This window comes from Oxyura jamaicensis, chromosome 1 (genome assembly GCF_011077185.1).
Source record: "Oxyura jamaicensis isolate SHBP4307 breed ruddy duck chromosome 1, BPBGC_Ojam_1.0, whole genome shotgun sequence".
In the NCBI taxonomy this organism is placed as follows: Eukaryota; Metazoa; Chordata; class Aves; order Anseriformes; family Anatidae; genus Oxyura; species Oxyura jamaicensis.
In genome coordinates, this window is record NC_048893.1 from 36,258,837 (window position 1) to 36,275,064 (window position 16,228).

The 16,228-nt window shown below is 39.1% G+C and overlaps 1 protein-coding gene across 19 annotated transcripts in view; it reads right to left on the reverse strand.

Annotated features, from left to right (window-relative positions):
* The window catches only part of GRIP1 (glutamate receptor interacting protein 1), a 320,589-nt gene that overhangs the window by 60,840 nt on the left and 243,521 nt on the right, over positions 1-16,228 (reverse strand). For all 19 annotated transcript variants that reach the window (XM_035333147.1, XM_035333155.1, XM_035333085.1 and 16 more), the window contains 3 exons: positions 13,473-13,556; positions 12,442-12,517; positions 10,921-11,066 (listed from right to left, as the gene is read on the reverse strand). In XM_035333147.1, the coding sequence (XP_035189038.1) occupies positions 10,921-11,066; positions 12,442-12,517; positions 13,473-13,556 (306 nt within the window). The remainder of the gene's footprint in view (positions 1-10,920; positions 11,067-12,441; positions 12,518-13,472; positions 13,557-16,228) is intronic.

Sequence of the window (16,228 nt, forward strand, 5' to 3'; positions counted from 1 at the left end):
TTTAAGCTGCTTGAGGCCTTCAGCTTTCAATTAAGAACTCAGGCAGGATGACCTGAATCAGCAATAGTTTTTGGATATAAAATGAAGGATAAAGAAAAACCCAACTAGGAGTTTTTAAAGAAAGTGTGGAGACACTTTCTAAGTCACATGAAACAAGTCCCAAAGCTCTGCCTCAAGGTGTACATACACTATCTTTTCATGTATAAAACCTCTGGATTATATGCCAGAAAAAAAGTGAAAACAACCCTGTAATTCAGAGGCAATATGGTTTATATACACCTCTGTGTAAGGCAAGAGAAAAACTCATCCTAGAAAGCCTTTTCTTCTTCAATATCATCACTATTTCTGTTCTCCCATGGTGTGTCTCTGTTATCCCCAGAGCCTCATTGCCTCTGATACCCTACAGCCAATTTTGTCTATTGGCAAAGCCCTGTTCTACTTCCAGTTTCACCCAGGTAACCTGAGGGTCTGGGTCACCACCTGACTTGACTCGTTTACAAGAAAGACTGCTTTTGCAGTGGTGTGGGTTTGATATGTCAAACTGCAGTTTTCAGTCAGGGAAGAAATGTCTGGAGGCACAAAAGAGGAAGGAAAAAGCCTCTGCTTGCCACAGCTTTACCTGCAACCTTGGGAAGCTGTCTTATCCTTCACCGCTTGTCTCCTCAGGAGGGGTTGGCACTTTTCTCGCTGCAGTGAGCCATGACTTTTCTGCTAGTGTCAGAATTGCAACTAAAGGTGAAATCTGTGAATGGTCTAGATAAGCACTCTTCAAAAAACCACTCCCACCCCCTCCTCTTCCCCCAAGAAGAAAGCAGGTAAGATTTAAATGAAACCTGCTTGCATTTGGTTTATTTTGAATGCGTATTCAATTATGACAGAAACATCATTTTGTTAAGGTCCTCCAGCATCTACACTGTAATAGCAACACGACCAATTGATATCAGCTGTCAGAATATTCTGGCCAGTTTCCCTATATATGAAAAGCATGAGAGTCACAGAAGGTCAAATACCACTAGTCACCAATGAATTGATTAAAAAAAAAGAAAAATCAAATCGAATAACATTTTTGCCTGAAGACTGCCTAACACATGGAACAATTTTTATCAATCCTGTTTCCCCAAATCACTCTGATAAATACCGAGTTCATAGGCTGTGAAATGATCTCTTTAAAATGACAAAGCATGGTAACCATGTATTTAGAAAAAGATGCAAAGACGGGTTATTGTGGGCTTTTAGAATTACTGTAGGGGAATGTGATTTGAATAGCAAATGCACAGAGTATACCATTTTACTCATCGTACAGCTGAGTAACGGCCTCAGAAGTATAATTCTGTGTAACAAAATCACATTGTAAGAAATGCCACTGGTCCAATTATCTCTGAGTATCTTTGTTGATTCCAAGATAACTCGTTCAGCTTAGACATTGATTTTTCCCTACCTACATTTCCAGCTCACAAACCTTAGTACTGTCTTTTCTGAGCAGTACACGTCTCCCACATGATGAATACTAGATGGTGCAGTCTCAGAGAATCTGCTTCAGATCACATTCACACCAGTTTTGCACCAGAAAGCCATTGATTGAGACATTTAATATTTAGGCAAAACACCTAAAAATATTCATAGTTAAAAATCCACCTTTTTTCAGTTCTGTAAAATGAAAAATAAACCATGAACCTTAGTAAAAAGTACTGAAAGTCTGACCTACTGTGTCCAAATTTAACCTCACAGTTTATGCTGAGCAAAGGTGTTCCAGGAAACGAGCAAAGTTATTCTTGGGTTTTCTCCCCTTGACCTAACCCATCAGGCACAGTCTGTGCATGTCATACTGATGAAAAAACATCAAAAGGATGGAGTAGTTTGATTCCGGATTTTTCAAACACTTCCCTTGGGGAAAGTCTTGGGAGACACTGAGTGCTTTCCTCTCCCTGGCACACGGGCAGGAGTGGTGCCTTTGCTGCTGCTGCTCTTTCCTCAGAGATGGGCCCTTTTAGACACAGCTTCTGGGGTTACAGACTAAGTTCTCTCTGATATAAAGAAAATCAAATCTGTTCCTTATTCCTTTCTCTCTTGGATGACTGCAATGCCACTAAGCCAAATCCAAGGCTGAACTTTTTTAATTGGATTTTTTTCTGATTACCATGTTTCTCTTGCATTGAATTGCATAGCACATGCAGAAGATCCTTTAATCTCCAGGAAGTTTAATTATCATCCTTTTTGTAAAACTTTCACACCTGCTCTCTGACTTTAAGTACTTCGGCTACCTGCTCTTTTTTTTTTTTTTCATACCACTGCAAATCGGGATGTTTTTATTCTTGTTAGTTTGCTGTTGACCAACACACTAAGTAACAGATAAGCTAACTTAATGAAAGACCTCTTGTCTTACAGCTGACCAGAGGTGTGACCTTGGAGCAGAGATGGTTATTCTCTTTCACACGACATTACATGGCACATCTGGGTAGCCCACATGCAACATGGAAAGATTTGACCAATCCTTTTCCCATCTACGAAATGTATAGTAAAAAGCTTTCCTTGCAACAAACCGGTAAGACACATACATAGGAGGGTTATTGACTCCTTCCCTCCACTTGGAGCCTGGATGGTAGAGAGGATAGGTTGTTACAGCCATCTCCTCCTCCCATTGTTTGTTTTTAAATACTTATTAGAAGAAACAGAATAGGCTATAGATATTTATTTATGTATTTATAGGCAGAGGCTGCTTCCTTTTGAGCATCCAAACCCTTGAATTAGCATGTAAAAATTCAGACCATGTGCTTTGTGAGGAGATAGCACAATGGATTATGAAGGCTTTATTTTACTGAATGCCCATCATGAAATATATTAGATATCTCAGACTATTTTTTTGAACTGTACGCTATTTAGACTAACTGCATTCAAGTACAGGTTTCTCCTTCCTGACAAGTCTTTGAAGACAAATTTGCCCATTACTCTCAGTAAACAGAAAGACAATGCAGTTTTGTTGTTGTTGTTTGTTTGTTTTTTTCATTTAAGAAGTAGAAATTGGAAGAGAATACCCCCTACATACCCTTTCCTTGCAATTTATGACAATGAAATTGTATTTTTAGTTTTCAGTTACAGGGACATCTCATTTCACCTTTACATCTTTTTCTCCTCTACAAGGTAATGTTTATTAACTTGCTTTTAATGAGGACAGGGTTTCAAAAGCACTAGAGAGAAATGTTAATTAGACCTGTTAGAGTAATTTGTAACTTATATAGTTCTACTAAACTCTATTTATTTCTCTTCAGGGATGATCAAGAAGTTTGTAAAGAAAGTAATATCTGTAAGATATATGAAACACTTTTAAAACATGATGACTCCCCTTTAATTTCTGTAATTATCTAGTAGCAACATGGCTATAAAATTGTAGCAACAAATCATGACCAGTCAGAGAAAAGAAAATAAAAAACTCTATAGGGCAAACATCCTTGGGAATCACAGCTCTTCTTAACATTTTTTGACACTTCTCAATAAAACACCTTGATTTTAATTACTTAACACTTACAACTTGGCCATGCATGGACTAAATATTTGGTGTGATTTCTTTTTTCTTATAACAATTACCTCTCTCAGGCTTCATTTTTTTTCTCCCCTTAGTTATTTCAGCTGAAACAGGTCAGCCGTGTCTGAGAGCATCATTAGGGAAAACAGTACCGTGTTGTCCCCACACAGAAAATTCTGTGGGCTTTATACTGAAAATTCATGTTCTCCACGAGTCGTCATTCCCTGACAGATCTGGTCTGAGAACCAAGAGGCATGTCAGGAGAGGGGGAGACTTGGATGGATTGAGCACAAAGGGGAGGAACATGGGAAAGGAACCGAGGTGAAAAGGTGATCAATGTGAAAAGAAGCTGTAGTACAAGGAACTTGGGAGTGGTTTGCTAAAAGACAAGGACAGGAGGTAGTGTTAAAGAGGGGTGGGCACATAAACTGGAAAAGGATTTATGGAGGGAAATCAGCAGGGTGAGAAACAGAAGTATGTTGGGAAATTAACTAAGCCTTACTTGGCAAAAGACAGAAGAGAAAATTAGGCTGTAACAAGAGAGATAGCATGTTGGGGATTTAGGAGTTCCTGGAAAAGAAGTCTCCACCTGGTCAGTAAGGAAAGGGAAATTCAAGCAGCTGTTGGAAAACAAAAAAGATTGTAATGCAACTAGGAACCAGGTTAAGAACAATGAATAGAGGAAAAAAAACTGTCACACTTGCATGAAGCAGACAGGAAGAGGCATGAAGGAACGTGGGATCCTGAACCTTCATGCTTCTTTGCTGTCAGCAAACATATTTGAAATCCACTGGTCTATGTCTCTCAAGCCTTTTCTGCTTGGTCCCCAGGAAGTACGTGTGTATTGTGCTGAACAGCTGGTCCCAGCAAATAATAGGGAGCAGACTGGTGGACCTAACAGTTCTCACCCACACAAAGCCCCGACAGATCAAGAACTGGGTTTTGAAGTTGCAAGACCAAAATGATTGATTTTTGTTTAAACCATAGTAAGTATTTACCTTAGGTATCTATGCCATCCATTTATCATTTATCTCAGGAAGTGTTAAAAAGGTATTATTTTCCTTTTAAACTATGTAAACAGAGTAGATTAAAGCAGGCAAGCAAGTAGGAACTTGCCTGACTGATAGGTATCATCAGCCCACTTATAGGCACAGATGAGACTCAGTGAAACCAGTACGTATTGTATTTGGTAGCAGCATGAGACGAAAGGTTAAAAGGAAGAACCCACTGACTATTGTGAAAAAGCAGTCCTGAAAGTCAGAAAACTTGATAGCAGAAAGAGAAAAAAAAAAAAAAAAGCCACAGATATCTCCAAAGGAAAAAGCTTTTTCTGGTGCCAAGGATAAGTCATGTCCCAACGCATGTATCTTTCTCCAGATGAAATCCCAACAAGCTAGCACAACTGAGAGAGAGAAGACTTACTTACTGGGTATGCTCACTGCTGATTGTCAGTTCATACTGATGGCCCTGATGCATGCATCTGGGCACTGACAGCAGAGAGCACAAATAGTGCATTTGATAAACAAGGAACTTGAACAGTACGTTCGGTGGGAGACTGACATTCTAGAGCACAGGGCACGTAGATCTAAATATCCATTTAGTTTGCACAGCATGTACGTGGATGGTGCATTGGCCTCCAGGAGAGACCAAAAAACCCACATGGTTTTGGTAGTGGTATGTCTGTGAGTGGATATTTCTGCAGCTGTTAGAGAGAGAGAGATGTCTACGTCATCTTCTGCCTTAATAAAGAGCCTACAAATTTGGAATGACCTTGGGACACTGAGGTTTTCTCCTTGAGATCTGCATATTGCCTGAAGCACACACACTGTAGCATGACTAAGGCCTCAGGAAAAAAAAAAAATCACGAAATTAATGACTTAGCATTCAGACAAGGATCAACATAGTGCCCTTCCTAAGCCTGTGGCCATATACTGAAGACAGAAAGAAAATACATAATGAATAACTGCATATGGTTATTCTCTCTCGTGTGGATCTTGTGACAGCATTACATGCACACCTAGCTGGACAGAGACTGAGCAGACAATCTGAACCCCTAACATTTCCTGACTGGCACATTTCAACTCTAACTTCATTCATTGTCTTCTGGCATAATTTGTGTATGTGCTTGTGTAGCGGTATTTAAAGTAGAGTAACACTTCAACTACTAGAGCTATTTCGACCTTGCACAAGAATTTTCTCTCAATCTGTCTCTGAAGCAACATGAGAGAGGAACTCTTCTCTAAAGATTTAACTAACTCATTTATATTTAGAATTTCAAGGCACCTCGGTCCATTGCTCTGTGACAGTCAGGAGACCCGCAGTTACAGTCAAATGCTACAGTGCAATGACTCCTGTTCCTTGGTCTTGTAAAACTTGGTAAGACTTAAAGGTCTCCACAGCTCTGGGTATGCTTGAGTTATATTGCTTTATGCAACTTAAGGGGCAGCCCGCATGGTTCTTTTTTCTCCCACATTTCTTAACGTCTTGCAAAAATTACTGGAAGTCTACACTGGATCACAGATTATATCAGCTGGTGTTTAAACTACGCATGCTTCCTTTCCCTAGTGTTTTTCTTGTCAGGCATTGAATTTCTGTCAGAACTATTGGAGGGTGAGGCAGATTTCTATAAATGTACTCTCATAAAAATGATACTGCTTTTTTTTTTTTTTTTTTTTCTTTTGAATGTGTGAAATTAAAGAGGCAAAAAGCCGGACAGTATTTGTCAAACTGCTGTCAGATTTACTAGAAAATGATTGCATGAATAATTTCCATTTTATAAAGTTGTATCAATGGTAAGCGCAGTTCAGAAAACTGAGGGTGCTGTTCTAGCTGAAGCGGAGTGGGTCGGGATGATGCTGGTAGGCTGGGACAAAAAAACAGCTGACCATCTTTGCAGAGAACTGTTACAGGGTGCCACATTACAGTAAGTGTATTCTAGCTCAGATAAGTGCACGAATTGTTAAGTAAGCCAGATAAACATATGGGATTAGAATGAGCAATATGTTCCTTCATTTCTGAAGACTAAGGGCACATGTGGCTTGAACTAAGTAACACCGAGTGAAAAGATGAGACAGAATGACTTTGGGTCTCTTAGATGCAAATAGCTAAAAAAAATTTTTTTAAATATAAAAAAATTAAATTTGTGCCTAAGTTCTGGCAATAAATGATAGACTTAACTAAAGGATTCTTGATTCAAAGATTACCCCAGCAAGAACATCCAAGATTTAAGTAGATTTCTCAAAAGCTTAACAGCAGAAATTGATGAACTAGAGCTATGCAAAAATGTTATAGGCCAGACTTTAAACTCAAGGTAGCCATTACCTTTGAACTTTTCTGAATGCTGACTTTCAGAGTAAATATGGAATCACAGAATCACAGAATTTCTAGGTTGGAAGAGACCTCAAGATCATCAAGTCCAACCTCTGACCTAACACTAACAGTCCCCACTAAACCATATCCCTAAGCTCTACATCTAAACGTCTTTTAAAGACCTCCAGGGATGGTGACTCCACCACTTCCCTGGGCAGCCCGTTCCAGTGTCTAACAACCCTTTCAGTAAAGAAGTTCTTCCTAACATCCAACCTAAAACTCCCCTGGCGCAACTTAAGCCCATTCCCCCTTGTCCTGTCACCAGGCATGTGGGAGAACAGACCAACCCCCACCTCGCTACAGCCTCCCTTCAGGTACCTGTAGAGTGCAATAAGGTCACCCCTGAGCCTCCTTTTCTCCAGGCTGAACAGTCCCAGCTCCCTCAGCCGCTCCTCGTAAGCCTTGTTCTCCAGGCCCCTCACCAGCTTCGTAGCCCTTCTCTGGACTCGCTCAAGCACCTCCACGTCCTTCTTGTAGCGAGGGGCCCAAAACTGAACACAGTACTTGAGGTGTGGCCTCACCAGAGCCGAGTACAGGGGGACGATCACTTCCCTGGACCTGCTGGCCACACTGTTTCTTATACAGGCCAGGATGCTGTTGCACCTGAGCACACTGCTGGCTCATATTCAGCCGACTATCAACCATCACTCCCAGGTCCTTCTCTGCCTGGCAGCTCTCCAACCACTCATCTCCCAGCCTGTAGCTCTGCTTGGGGTTGTTGTGCCCCAGGTGCAGGACCCGGCACTTGGCCTTGTTGAACTTAATGCAGTTGACCTCTGCCCATCGGTCCAGCCTATCCAGATCCTCCTGCAGTGCCTTCCTACCCTCGAGCAGATCGACACACGTACCTAACTTGGTGTCATCTGCAAACTTACTGAGGGTGCACTCAATGCTCTCATCCAGATCATCAATGAAGATATTGAAGAGGACCGGCCCCAGCATCGAGCCCTGGGGAACGCAACTAGTGACTAGCCTCCAACTGGATTTGACTCCATTTACCACAACTCTTTGGGCCCGGCTATCCAGCCAGTTTCTAACCCAACGAGGCGTGCGCCAGTCCAAGCCAAGAGCAACCAGTTTCTTGAGGAGAATGCTCAAGGAAGATTCAACCCAAGTTGAACTTATGTGACCCCACCTACAGAGACTATAGACAACCCAGTAGCATCAATGCAGCTTTTAGAAAACCTGAAGGCACGCTGCCTCTGCTCTTGTTCCACATAAATGTAGTGATAAGCTTTAATTTCTCATTTTAGAAGGGAATCTCTGTTTGCAGCTTATTATTACCATTGCGTTTCATATTCATCAGTCATTCCCATATGATTTTTATCTCTAACTGAAAGATCTCTCAAACACATTTTCTTATTGGGAAGCCCTTATTTCTTAGATAAGTGTGATGTAAAGCTTATGCACTCCATGATATATGGAGTGCATAATGATATGAAATTCGTCTGGCTAACTAAACTGGAAGTTCTCTAATTCAGAGAAAAAAAAAGACACAAAATAACCATCAACTCTACCACCACCAACAAAAAAGCTAAAAACATCTCCTTCATGACGCTGAATGAACAAGCTTACTTCTTAAGACCCAGCTGAGCAAAATACTTCAGGCTGTATTTAAGCAAGCAATAGTGAGTTCAGAGGGACAAGACACATCTCTTAAAATATTTACACACTTATGTACCCTGTATGGAACCCCTTGATGCTTTTTTTCTATTCCAGTTTGTCTAGGTTCCAGAACCAATAAAATGTACAAGCTTCCCAAATGACCTCTTGAAGACTTCAGGCAAAGGAAGAAAACTTAGAGAAATATAGCACCTTTGAAACAGCTTATGCTTACAGGAGTATAAAAAGTCAGTTACACACCACAGGACTGTAGCTGAAAAATAGCTCAGGATTATTTTCTTCATCTAGTGTAACCTTTTCAAATTAAGTTTCAATTTCATGCTATCAGAATATATTTTATGGCTCTTTCCAGTTCTGGTCACATGAAATGCTACTTTATAGGTTATAGCCATCTGCTAACAGAAGAGAAGATTTTAAAGCAAATAATGGAACAAATGTATCTCTGAGTAAGATACGTCAGTGAAAGTTTATTCTAGGAGGACCCTATAGAATGGACCAAACTCTCAAAGAACTTTTGGATTGTTTGTTTGCTCTCAGCAGGCTAACCTACTACACCAGTTTTAGGCAACAGTACAGGTAAGCCATTTTATCTAGTACTATTCCTCTTGTTTTAGCATATTTTTTATATTCATATCAACCCTGAGGTGGCATTACAAATACCTTATCTTGTGGGTAACAGAAGAGATGGAGAACAGAGTAACATTTTTCTGGTCAGGGTTCATATCCTCACTTTTATTTTGCTCACAACTTTGACTTGAGCAGTAGTAAACGAAGATCCAGATCAGCACCATTTTCAAGGACCAGGAATGAATAGATTAGGATGAGTGATTTTTAGCCTTTGGTACATGGTCTACTCATAACATAACTGCAAAAAGCAAAGAAAGCCTCCCAACAAATTTTTTCACAATACCACTGGAAGACAATGCATGGTGTGCATGTTTGAAAATGTAAAAAACAACTAGGGGTTAGATAAAATCTAACAAAAACATAATGCATTAGACAGAGAGCCTACTAGATCCCTCCTTATTTCTTCTTGGTGACATTGCAGGACCACTATCCCATAAACTTCTCAGTGTTTGATTCCCTTTTCCTTTTTTTTCTTTATGACTCAACAAGTCTTGAGTTCTTCCACCTCCTTCAGTTTCCTGTGAGTTTTCTCTGAAATGAAAGACTAGTTGGAAACTGTGGCTGTCCAAAGCCAAGGGTTTATTTCAATGAGGTCTTTCTCATAGAGAAGGCAGAGTATGAAGAATCTGGTTTCAACAGTGATGACAAAAAATATTTAGTCATCCATCATCTTTGAAAAGAAAAAACAACAACAAAAAACATAAAACAGCTAAATTCTAGTCCCTTCAGGTTACAAGATCACCTGCATTTCATTTTCTACGTGGGAGGTTCCTGCCCAGATACAGAGCTCTCACTACGTTTCTGGTCATGAACCTTGCATGAATGTCCAGCAGACCTGTCAGACACCATGCAAACCTGTCACTCCATTATGGATAGTTAAGTAACCACAGACATATATTATAATAAAAAAGATCTGTGTCTTGGAGAGAACAAAGAGAGCTGTTCCAGAATAAACAAATAACTTACATTATTCTTCTAAGTGTTAATATTTTCCAATGCTTTGAAGTTTGACAGTGTTATTTCACAAATTCCTATGAGGCCACTTTCCTACTAGGCTAGAAATCTGACTGTGGAACTGAGGAGGAATAGAACAGAAAAATCCCCAAACAGAGAAGAAATGCTTTAGTCTGACTGGTGAATATTTCAATTTCTTGCTGCCACCAATTTTGACTGTCTTGCAAAAGTGGAGGGGATATGACACCTTCCATAGCAAATGTAAATAACTCATTCCTAAACCTGTTGTGAAAAATCACCTGCTTTCCTTGACTTTCCAAAAATCCTCCAATACCTTCAGTGAGTTCAGCAGCAGTTGAATGAACTGTTAGCTCATTTCTCAAGTCATGACTTGCCACCTTTACATTTCTTAACAACTTTTCTTCTCCCCACTATATGGCAGTTTTGTCACGTTTTTTTGATGGCTTGGCCACCTAGCTGCACTGGCAAAAGGCAAAAGAATTCCTGTAAGGGCAAGTAAACCCTCTTCCATGTGACACAGAAATGCTTACACTTCATTAACCTTTATTACAAACTAGTCACTGGAAAAGTTACTTTGCTAGAAGCCACACTATGGTTTCACTCTGCAAACTATGTCAGAATGCTAAACTGCAGTAAAATACTGCTCACCTTTTTATGAACCCAAGATTAATGATACAGTGCGGAAGAGAATATCAGTGCTGCTAGGAGCATAACAAATCACAATCAATTCTAAAATAGCTCATCAAGAACAGGCAGCAAAACAGCACAGATGGTTCCCAGAACTAAAGCCCCACTTCTCAACGTACCCATTACTGAGACATCGTATTCAACCAGCAGAGTCGCCTCTTGGCCGCATTGTTTGAGAATACTCATAGCTTCAGCGTGTGTTGTTCCAAGCAGGCGGATCCCATCAACACTCAGCAGCCTGTCCCCGGGTTTGATTGTGCCCTCTCTGAAGAGTGATTAAAGGAATGATCTTTACTAATATAAGACAAATTGATTTGGAGATAATACTGTTTATGCAAAACGATTCTCTCACACCCTCTCTGACATCCATCCCTCTTGACTTAACACTTAACATTTACTTTGACAGTGAGAACATTCAGAGGGCACAGTGGAAAGAAAATTGCTTTAATTGGAAACTCAGCGACTGGAAAACAGCTTAACACATAGCTAAATAATCAAGTCATGTTAAATCACAACCAAGTATAGCTTCTGTGTCAACATATGCTTTGTTTCTGCCTTGTCCACACAACTCTGCTTTCACACATACATAAACGTCTTCCCCCACAGATATTTTCTGAAAAATATGGACGAGGTACTACAAACACACAAGTGAAGAAACAGATTGCAAAATAAAAATGTCCATTTACTGATTTTCTTAAAAAATATCTCCTACTTGGATAGTTCAATTTTTCTTTTCTTCCTATCTAAAAACAATTTGCTTATAAATGTACACTGTCGCCTAGGCTTATCTCATAATCAGAATTATAACAGAAAATGAAGTACTAACATTGCCAGCTTAAGAATCAGGGAGAAAAACAAGAAGGCAACGGTGATGAGGGTGGTGAAAAAAAGCTAAAAATCAAAAGCTCTCTCAAAATGTTTGCTTCTCAATTGATGCTTCAAAGGGCAAAAATGTCAACATAAGCTATAGAATATTAATCTCCTTTAAAAAAATTGCCCTTTAAGTTTCTTTACTGATTTAAGGGCACAAATGCCATTTTTGAAAATATGAATTAAACTTATACACAAAGTGAACATTTTTTCTTTATACAGATACAAGATGGCATTACAAAAGGAAGATGTTCATTAGGCCAAACCATAAACCTGCACTCAGAAGTTTTCCAGGTGAATTCATGTGTGAACTCACATGCAAGTATGAAGAGATGTTCTAAAACAACAATAAAACAATACCCAATCACATAAAAGTATTTGTCTGGAGTGTGAGAGAAAAAGATTGTAGTGTTAGTGTATAAAAAGCATAATTAAGAGCTTCAGTACTTGTCTGAAGGCTGCAAAGATTGTGCTCTGACCTAATACAGAGATTTGTTCTAACTACTTTAGGTTAATTTTTGCAAGTGTTTAATGGATAGTCTTGAAACATGCAAAATATCCTGTTAATTAAAGTTCACACCACACTGTGATGTGCTGAGCCTCTGTAGTTTCCTCTTACTGTTATTATTACAATTAAATGCATAAATCATGAATTTCAAAGGACCAGGTTTGAATACATCTATTTCATTCCAAGTCTTAACTTGTATTCCAAATAATTCACTTTTTTCCATTTCTCTTTCACCTGCATTACAGAGAAAGATGAATTGTACCTGTCAGCAGGCCCTCCAGGTCTAACACATGTTATTACTACAGGACGAGATTTATTTCTGTCATCGTGTGCTCCACCTAGAAAGAGAAAAGTGAGAGAAAGCCCACCTTCATTTTATGCTTTTTATGAAAGCTCATTTCCAAGAGGTAAGTCTAAAGCTTGCAGCATACACACTTACATATGGGCTAAAAGGAGAAAAAATGATGAAGGCATTCATATGAACCTCCAGTGGTGTTTATTTGAAATAAAATTGACCTAATGTATGGTATAGATGATCCCTTATACAATGCTTCTTACAAAGGCATTCTTATTAAAGGTGTATTCCTTTCTTACAAACTGCTCTCCAAATCTGATCTCATTGTGAAAACTTACTGTTCTGTAATGTTTGCTGCACTGAGAAAATAAAACACCTGTACTGTGTGTATACCCCAAAAAATGAGTAGCCACTAAGGAATTTATATATTAAAGAAGTAATTTAAAAAAATCACCACAACACAGGTGTTTTTTTTTTTTTTTGTTTTTTGTTTTTTTTTCTGTAGAAGCTAATACACTTCCCATAATATATCACTGGGGTATATCACTTAACAGCTGCATGCTTTCTTCTGTTCTGTAAGTCAGAAAAAATACGTTTGTTATATACCTCAGACTGCCAGCAGGTTTAATCAGATTCTGTACCTAACTTATAGAAAGAGTATATATAAATCTTTTTTTTTTTTTTCTTTTTTTCAGAACTACTATTTTATGGAGTAAAACAGCTTCCTCCTGGTTTCAGTGGCAGCAGAGTCTGGTCTTAATGTGAAATGAAGTTTGTCATGTTCTTGGCAGAGCAGATTAATTACTCTTGTTCCATAAACAAATATTAGAGCAGTTCATAAAAGCAGCACACTAATGTATGGAAGATACAATACATAAATCACAAAGATTTTTTACAAACTGTAAGCCATAAATCTTGAAATGATTTCTTAGTGCTGTAAAAACTTAGCTTCTTTTGCCGATTTCAAAAATAAAGACCACTCACATTTAATAACTCACCTCTTATTACAAACCCAAAAGTGTTCCCCTCTTTATGTAAAGTAACTTCCACAGTTCTAAAGATGACACCCGATCCTTGTATAGCTAAGAAAAGAGAAAAAATTCCACGATTATTTTCTTTTCCTGATTATACATATACATTTGCATCTATTCCAAACTAAACTAGTTCTGTATTTGTGCTCGTACAATTGGAAAGACTCTAACAGAACAATCAGACTGAAGACCTGTAATTAACTACATGCTCTTTTTGAGAGAATTTTGCACCAGATACTTTGCAGGTTGCCAATGGTTTACAAAAAGAGCCATAGACATGTACTGAGCCATAGACGTGCTGAGGAATTTAAGCCTTACTGCTTAAATTTTGGCATCATTTTTTTTTCTTATAGTTGCAGAAGAGTGCTAGAAAAGATGGGAATACACAATGAAACACAAAGATGATAAATGAAATTCTCAAAGCTACCTATGTAGTTGGTTGTTCAGTCATGACAACATTTGTATTGCTTAAAGTCGAGACAGTCAAGATTTCTGGGGTATTTCATTAATATCAGATTGCCAGGTTGAGATGAAAAAATATTTTGTATTATAAAGATCTGTTATTTCTTCCTTTTTAAAAATCTAACAGGCTTCCTCACCATTCGTGAATGAGTTTAAAATTTTTCTGACTTCTAGTCAAGTCAGTATTTTCTTTATAAACACCAAAGGAGTGGCGCACAGCTGGGTTGGGAGGTGAGAAGCCTAATGCACAAGCCAACACATTTGGGTGTGATAATCCATTTTACATTATTTGAAACCACTGCTGTTAAGAGACCAACAGCCAGTTCACTGTTAGCTTTTACAGGAAAAACATTGTGTGCAGGAACTTCTTTTTTTCCAAAGGGAAAAGGACACTGGGCAAAATCACACATGCATTAACTTCTAGGTTCCCAGTAAGATACTGCAAATAGCACATAACACAAAGATAAAACAAAACCAAACAAACAAACAAAACAAAATCCACCACCACCACCACCACAAACCTCGGCAAAACTATAAAACAAATGTTCTGTGAGGTGCAGGACTAATGAAAACTTATGTCCTTTAATACTCCAGCCTGTAATAATCCCAGTTTCACCAGTCCGTTATGATGCCCTGAGGGACAGGCTATGCAGTTGGCTATGTGGGGACTGCCAGCCCATTGATGGCCCCAAACAGAAGTGGTGCCCCCTCGGATCTTCCTACCTCTCCCTCTGGGTGCTCCCTGGTCTGGGACTCTCTCTTCTGACCAAGTGTATATCTTGTATATCTCCATGAAATGTGCAGGAATATACTTTTTTTTTTTTTTTTCCCCCCCTCCTGGACTCTTTCACTCTTTCAATACCTTGTTACACTCAGCTGACCATGACATACAGTTTTTAAAGTTACTGTAGGGAACCAGAAAAACAACCCAGTGAAAGCAAATAAATCTCATCTCTTAGCAAAGCAGGCTAAATCTGACACTTTAAAGCATTGCTTTGTGTTGCAGTAATTTCTGCTGAAGCTCAAAGATCAGGATGGTGTTATTAATGTCCATGCTGCTCCTTTTCTAGAAATCCTGCTAGAAATCCTTTATTGACAGAAAAGGACCAAATTGCAGGGATATGATGACAACTCTTGCCTGCAGTCCTATCAACCTAAGGTGGCTCAGCTCAAGCTGAATCTGCACTTGCTAATCTGCTCTGTGTGGCTTGTGACTTTGGGGACAAAACTTGTAGTTCAGCAGCAAAGAAGAGCATGCAGCATCCTTCCACTTGAGCAACAACCATTCAAGCGGCTGTACTTCCACCCTGACCTCAGCCTGGGAGGTTAAAAAAGCCCTTAGCCATTAGCAACAAGAGGCAGATGCAAGGCAGACATGGTTAATGTTCCAGTTTGAAATGGTGAGGTGGCTTGTGCTGAAAATAGAAGCTGGATCCTCCTGCTGTGAACACTGCCAGACAGGGAAGGAAACACTAGGGAGAGTGAGATTACTAGTGCTCAGCCAGGTTTAATCCATCATTATTAACGTACTGACATTTCTCCACTCAGAAACCAAAACAGCCCTCTCTCTGAGGGGGCAACTGTGAGAACAGCAGTAGAAATTATTTATGTATGGGGCAGGGAAAGAGGTGCCAGGACTTCACGTGACCTACTGCAAAACTTCACGTTATCATGTCACTTTGCCTAGCTTCTTCATGAGAAGTTATTGGGAACAACTGAACTGCACATTATCTGCACAATATTAGCCAGGCTTGTATGAAGGAGTCACACATTTCAAGGACTTAGAAAAAAAGGTTAATGATTGCTCCTGTAATTTACCATATCAAAATCCTGTTTCTGTGGACAAGAGTGGCACATACGCCTACAGCGGTGATACTGAAGGAAGCCCACTTGACTACAAATGATGCTCATAAACCAACGACACCTCCAGTAAAATAATTCTGAACTCAGCTGAATTCATTACCTCAAATTCTGTATTTTTGAACATGAAGCTCTCTTACCACAAACACTAATCAACAGAGAATGTTCAAAAAATATTAAGGCAATTGTCAGGAGGTCATAAAAGTAACCAAATATGTAATTAGACTAACTCTCCAGCTGCTAGAATCCAGTGGGGAGTTCATTCTCTTCTGAGCACCATCAAAAAGACTGATGGATTTTTTGGCTTCTTTTGCAGCAAAAGTCTTTATTTAAGGAGACAAGAGTTTCCTAGCTAGCTCTGCTTTTTTTTTTTTTTTTTTTTTTTTTTTTTTTTTTTTTTT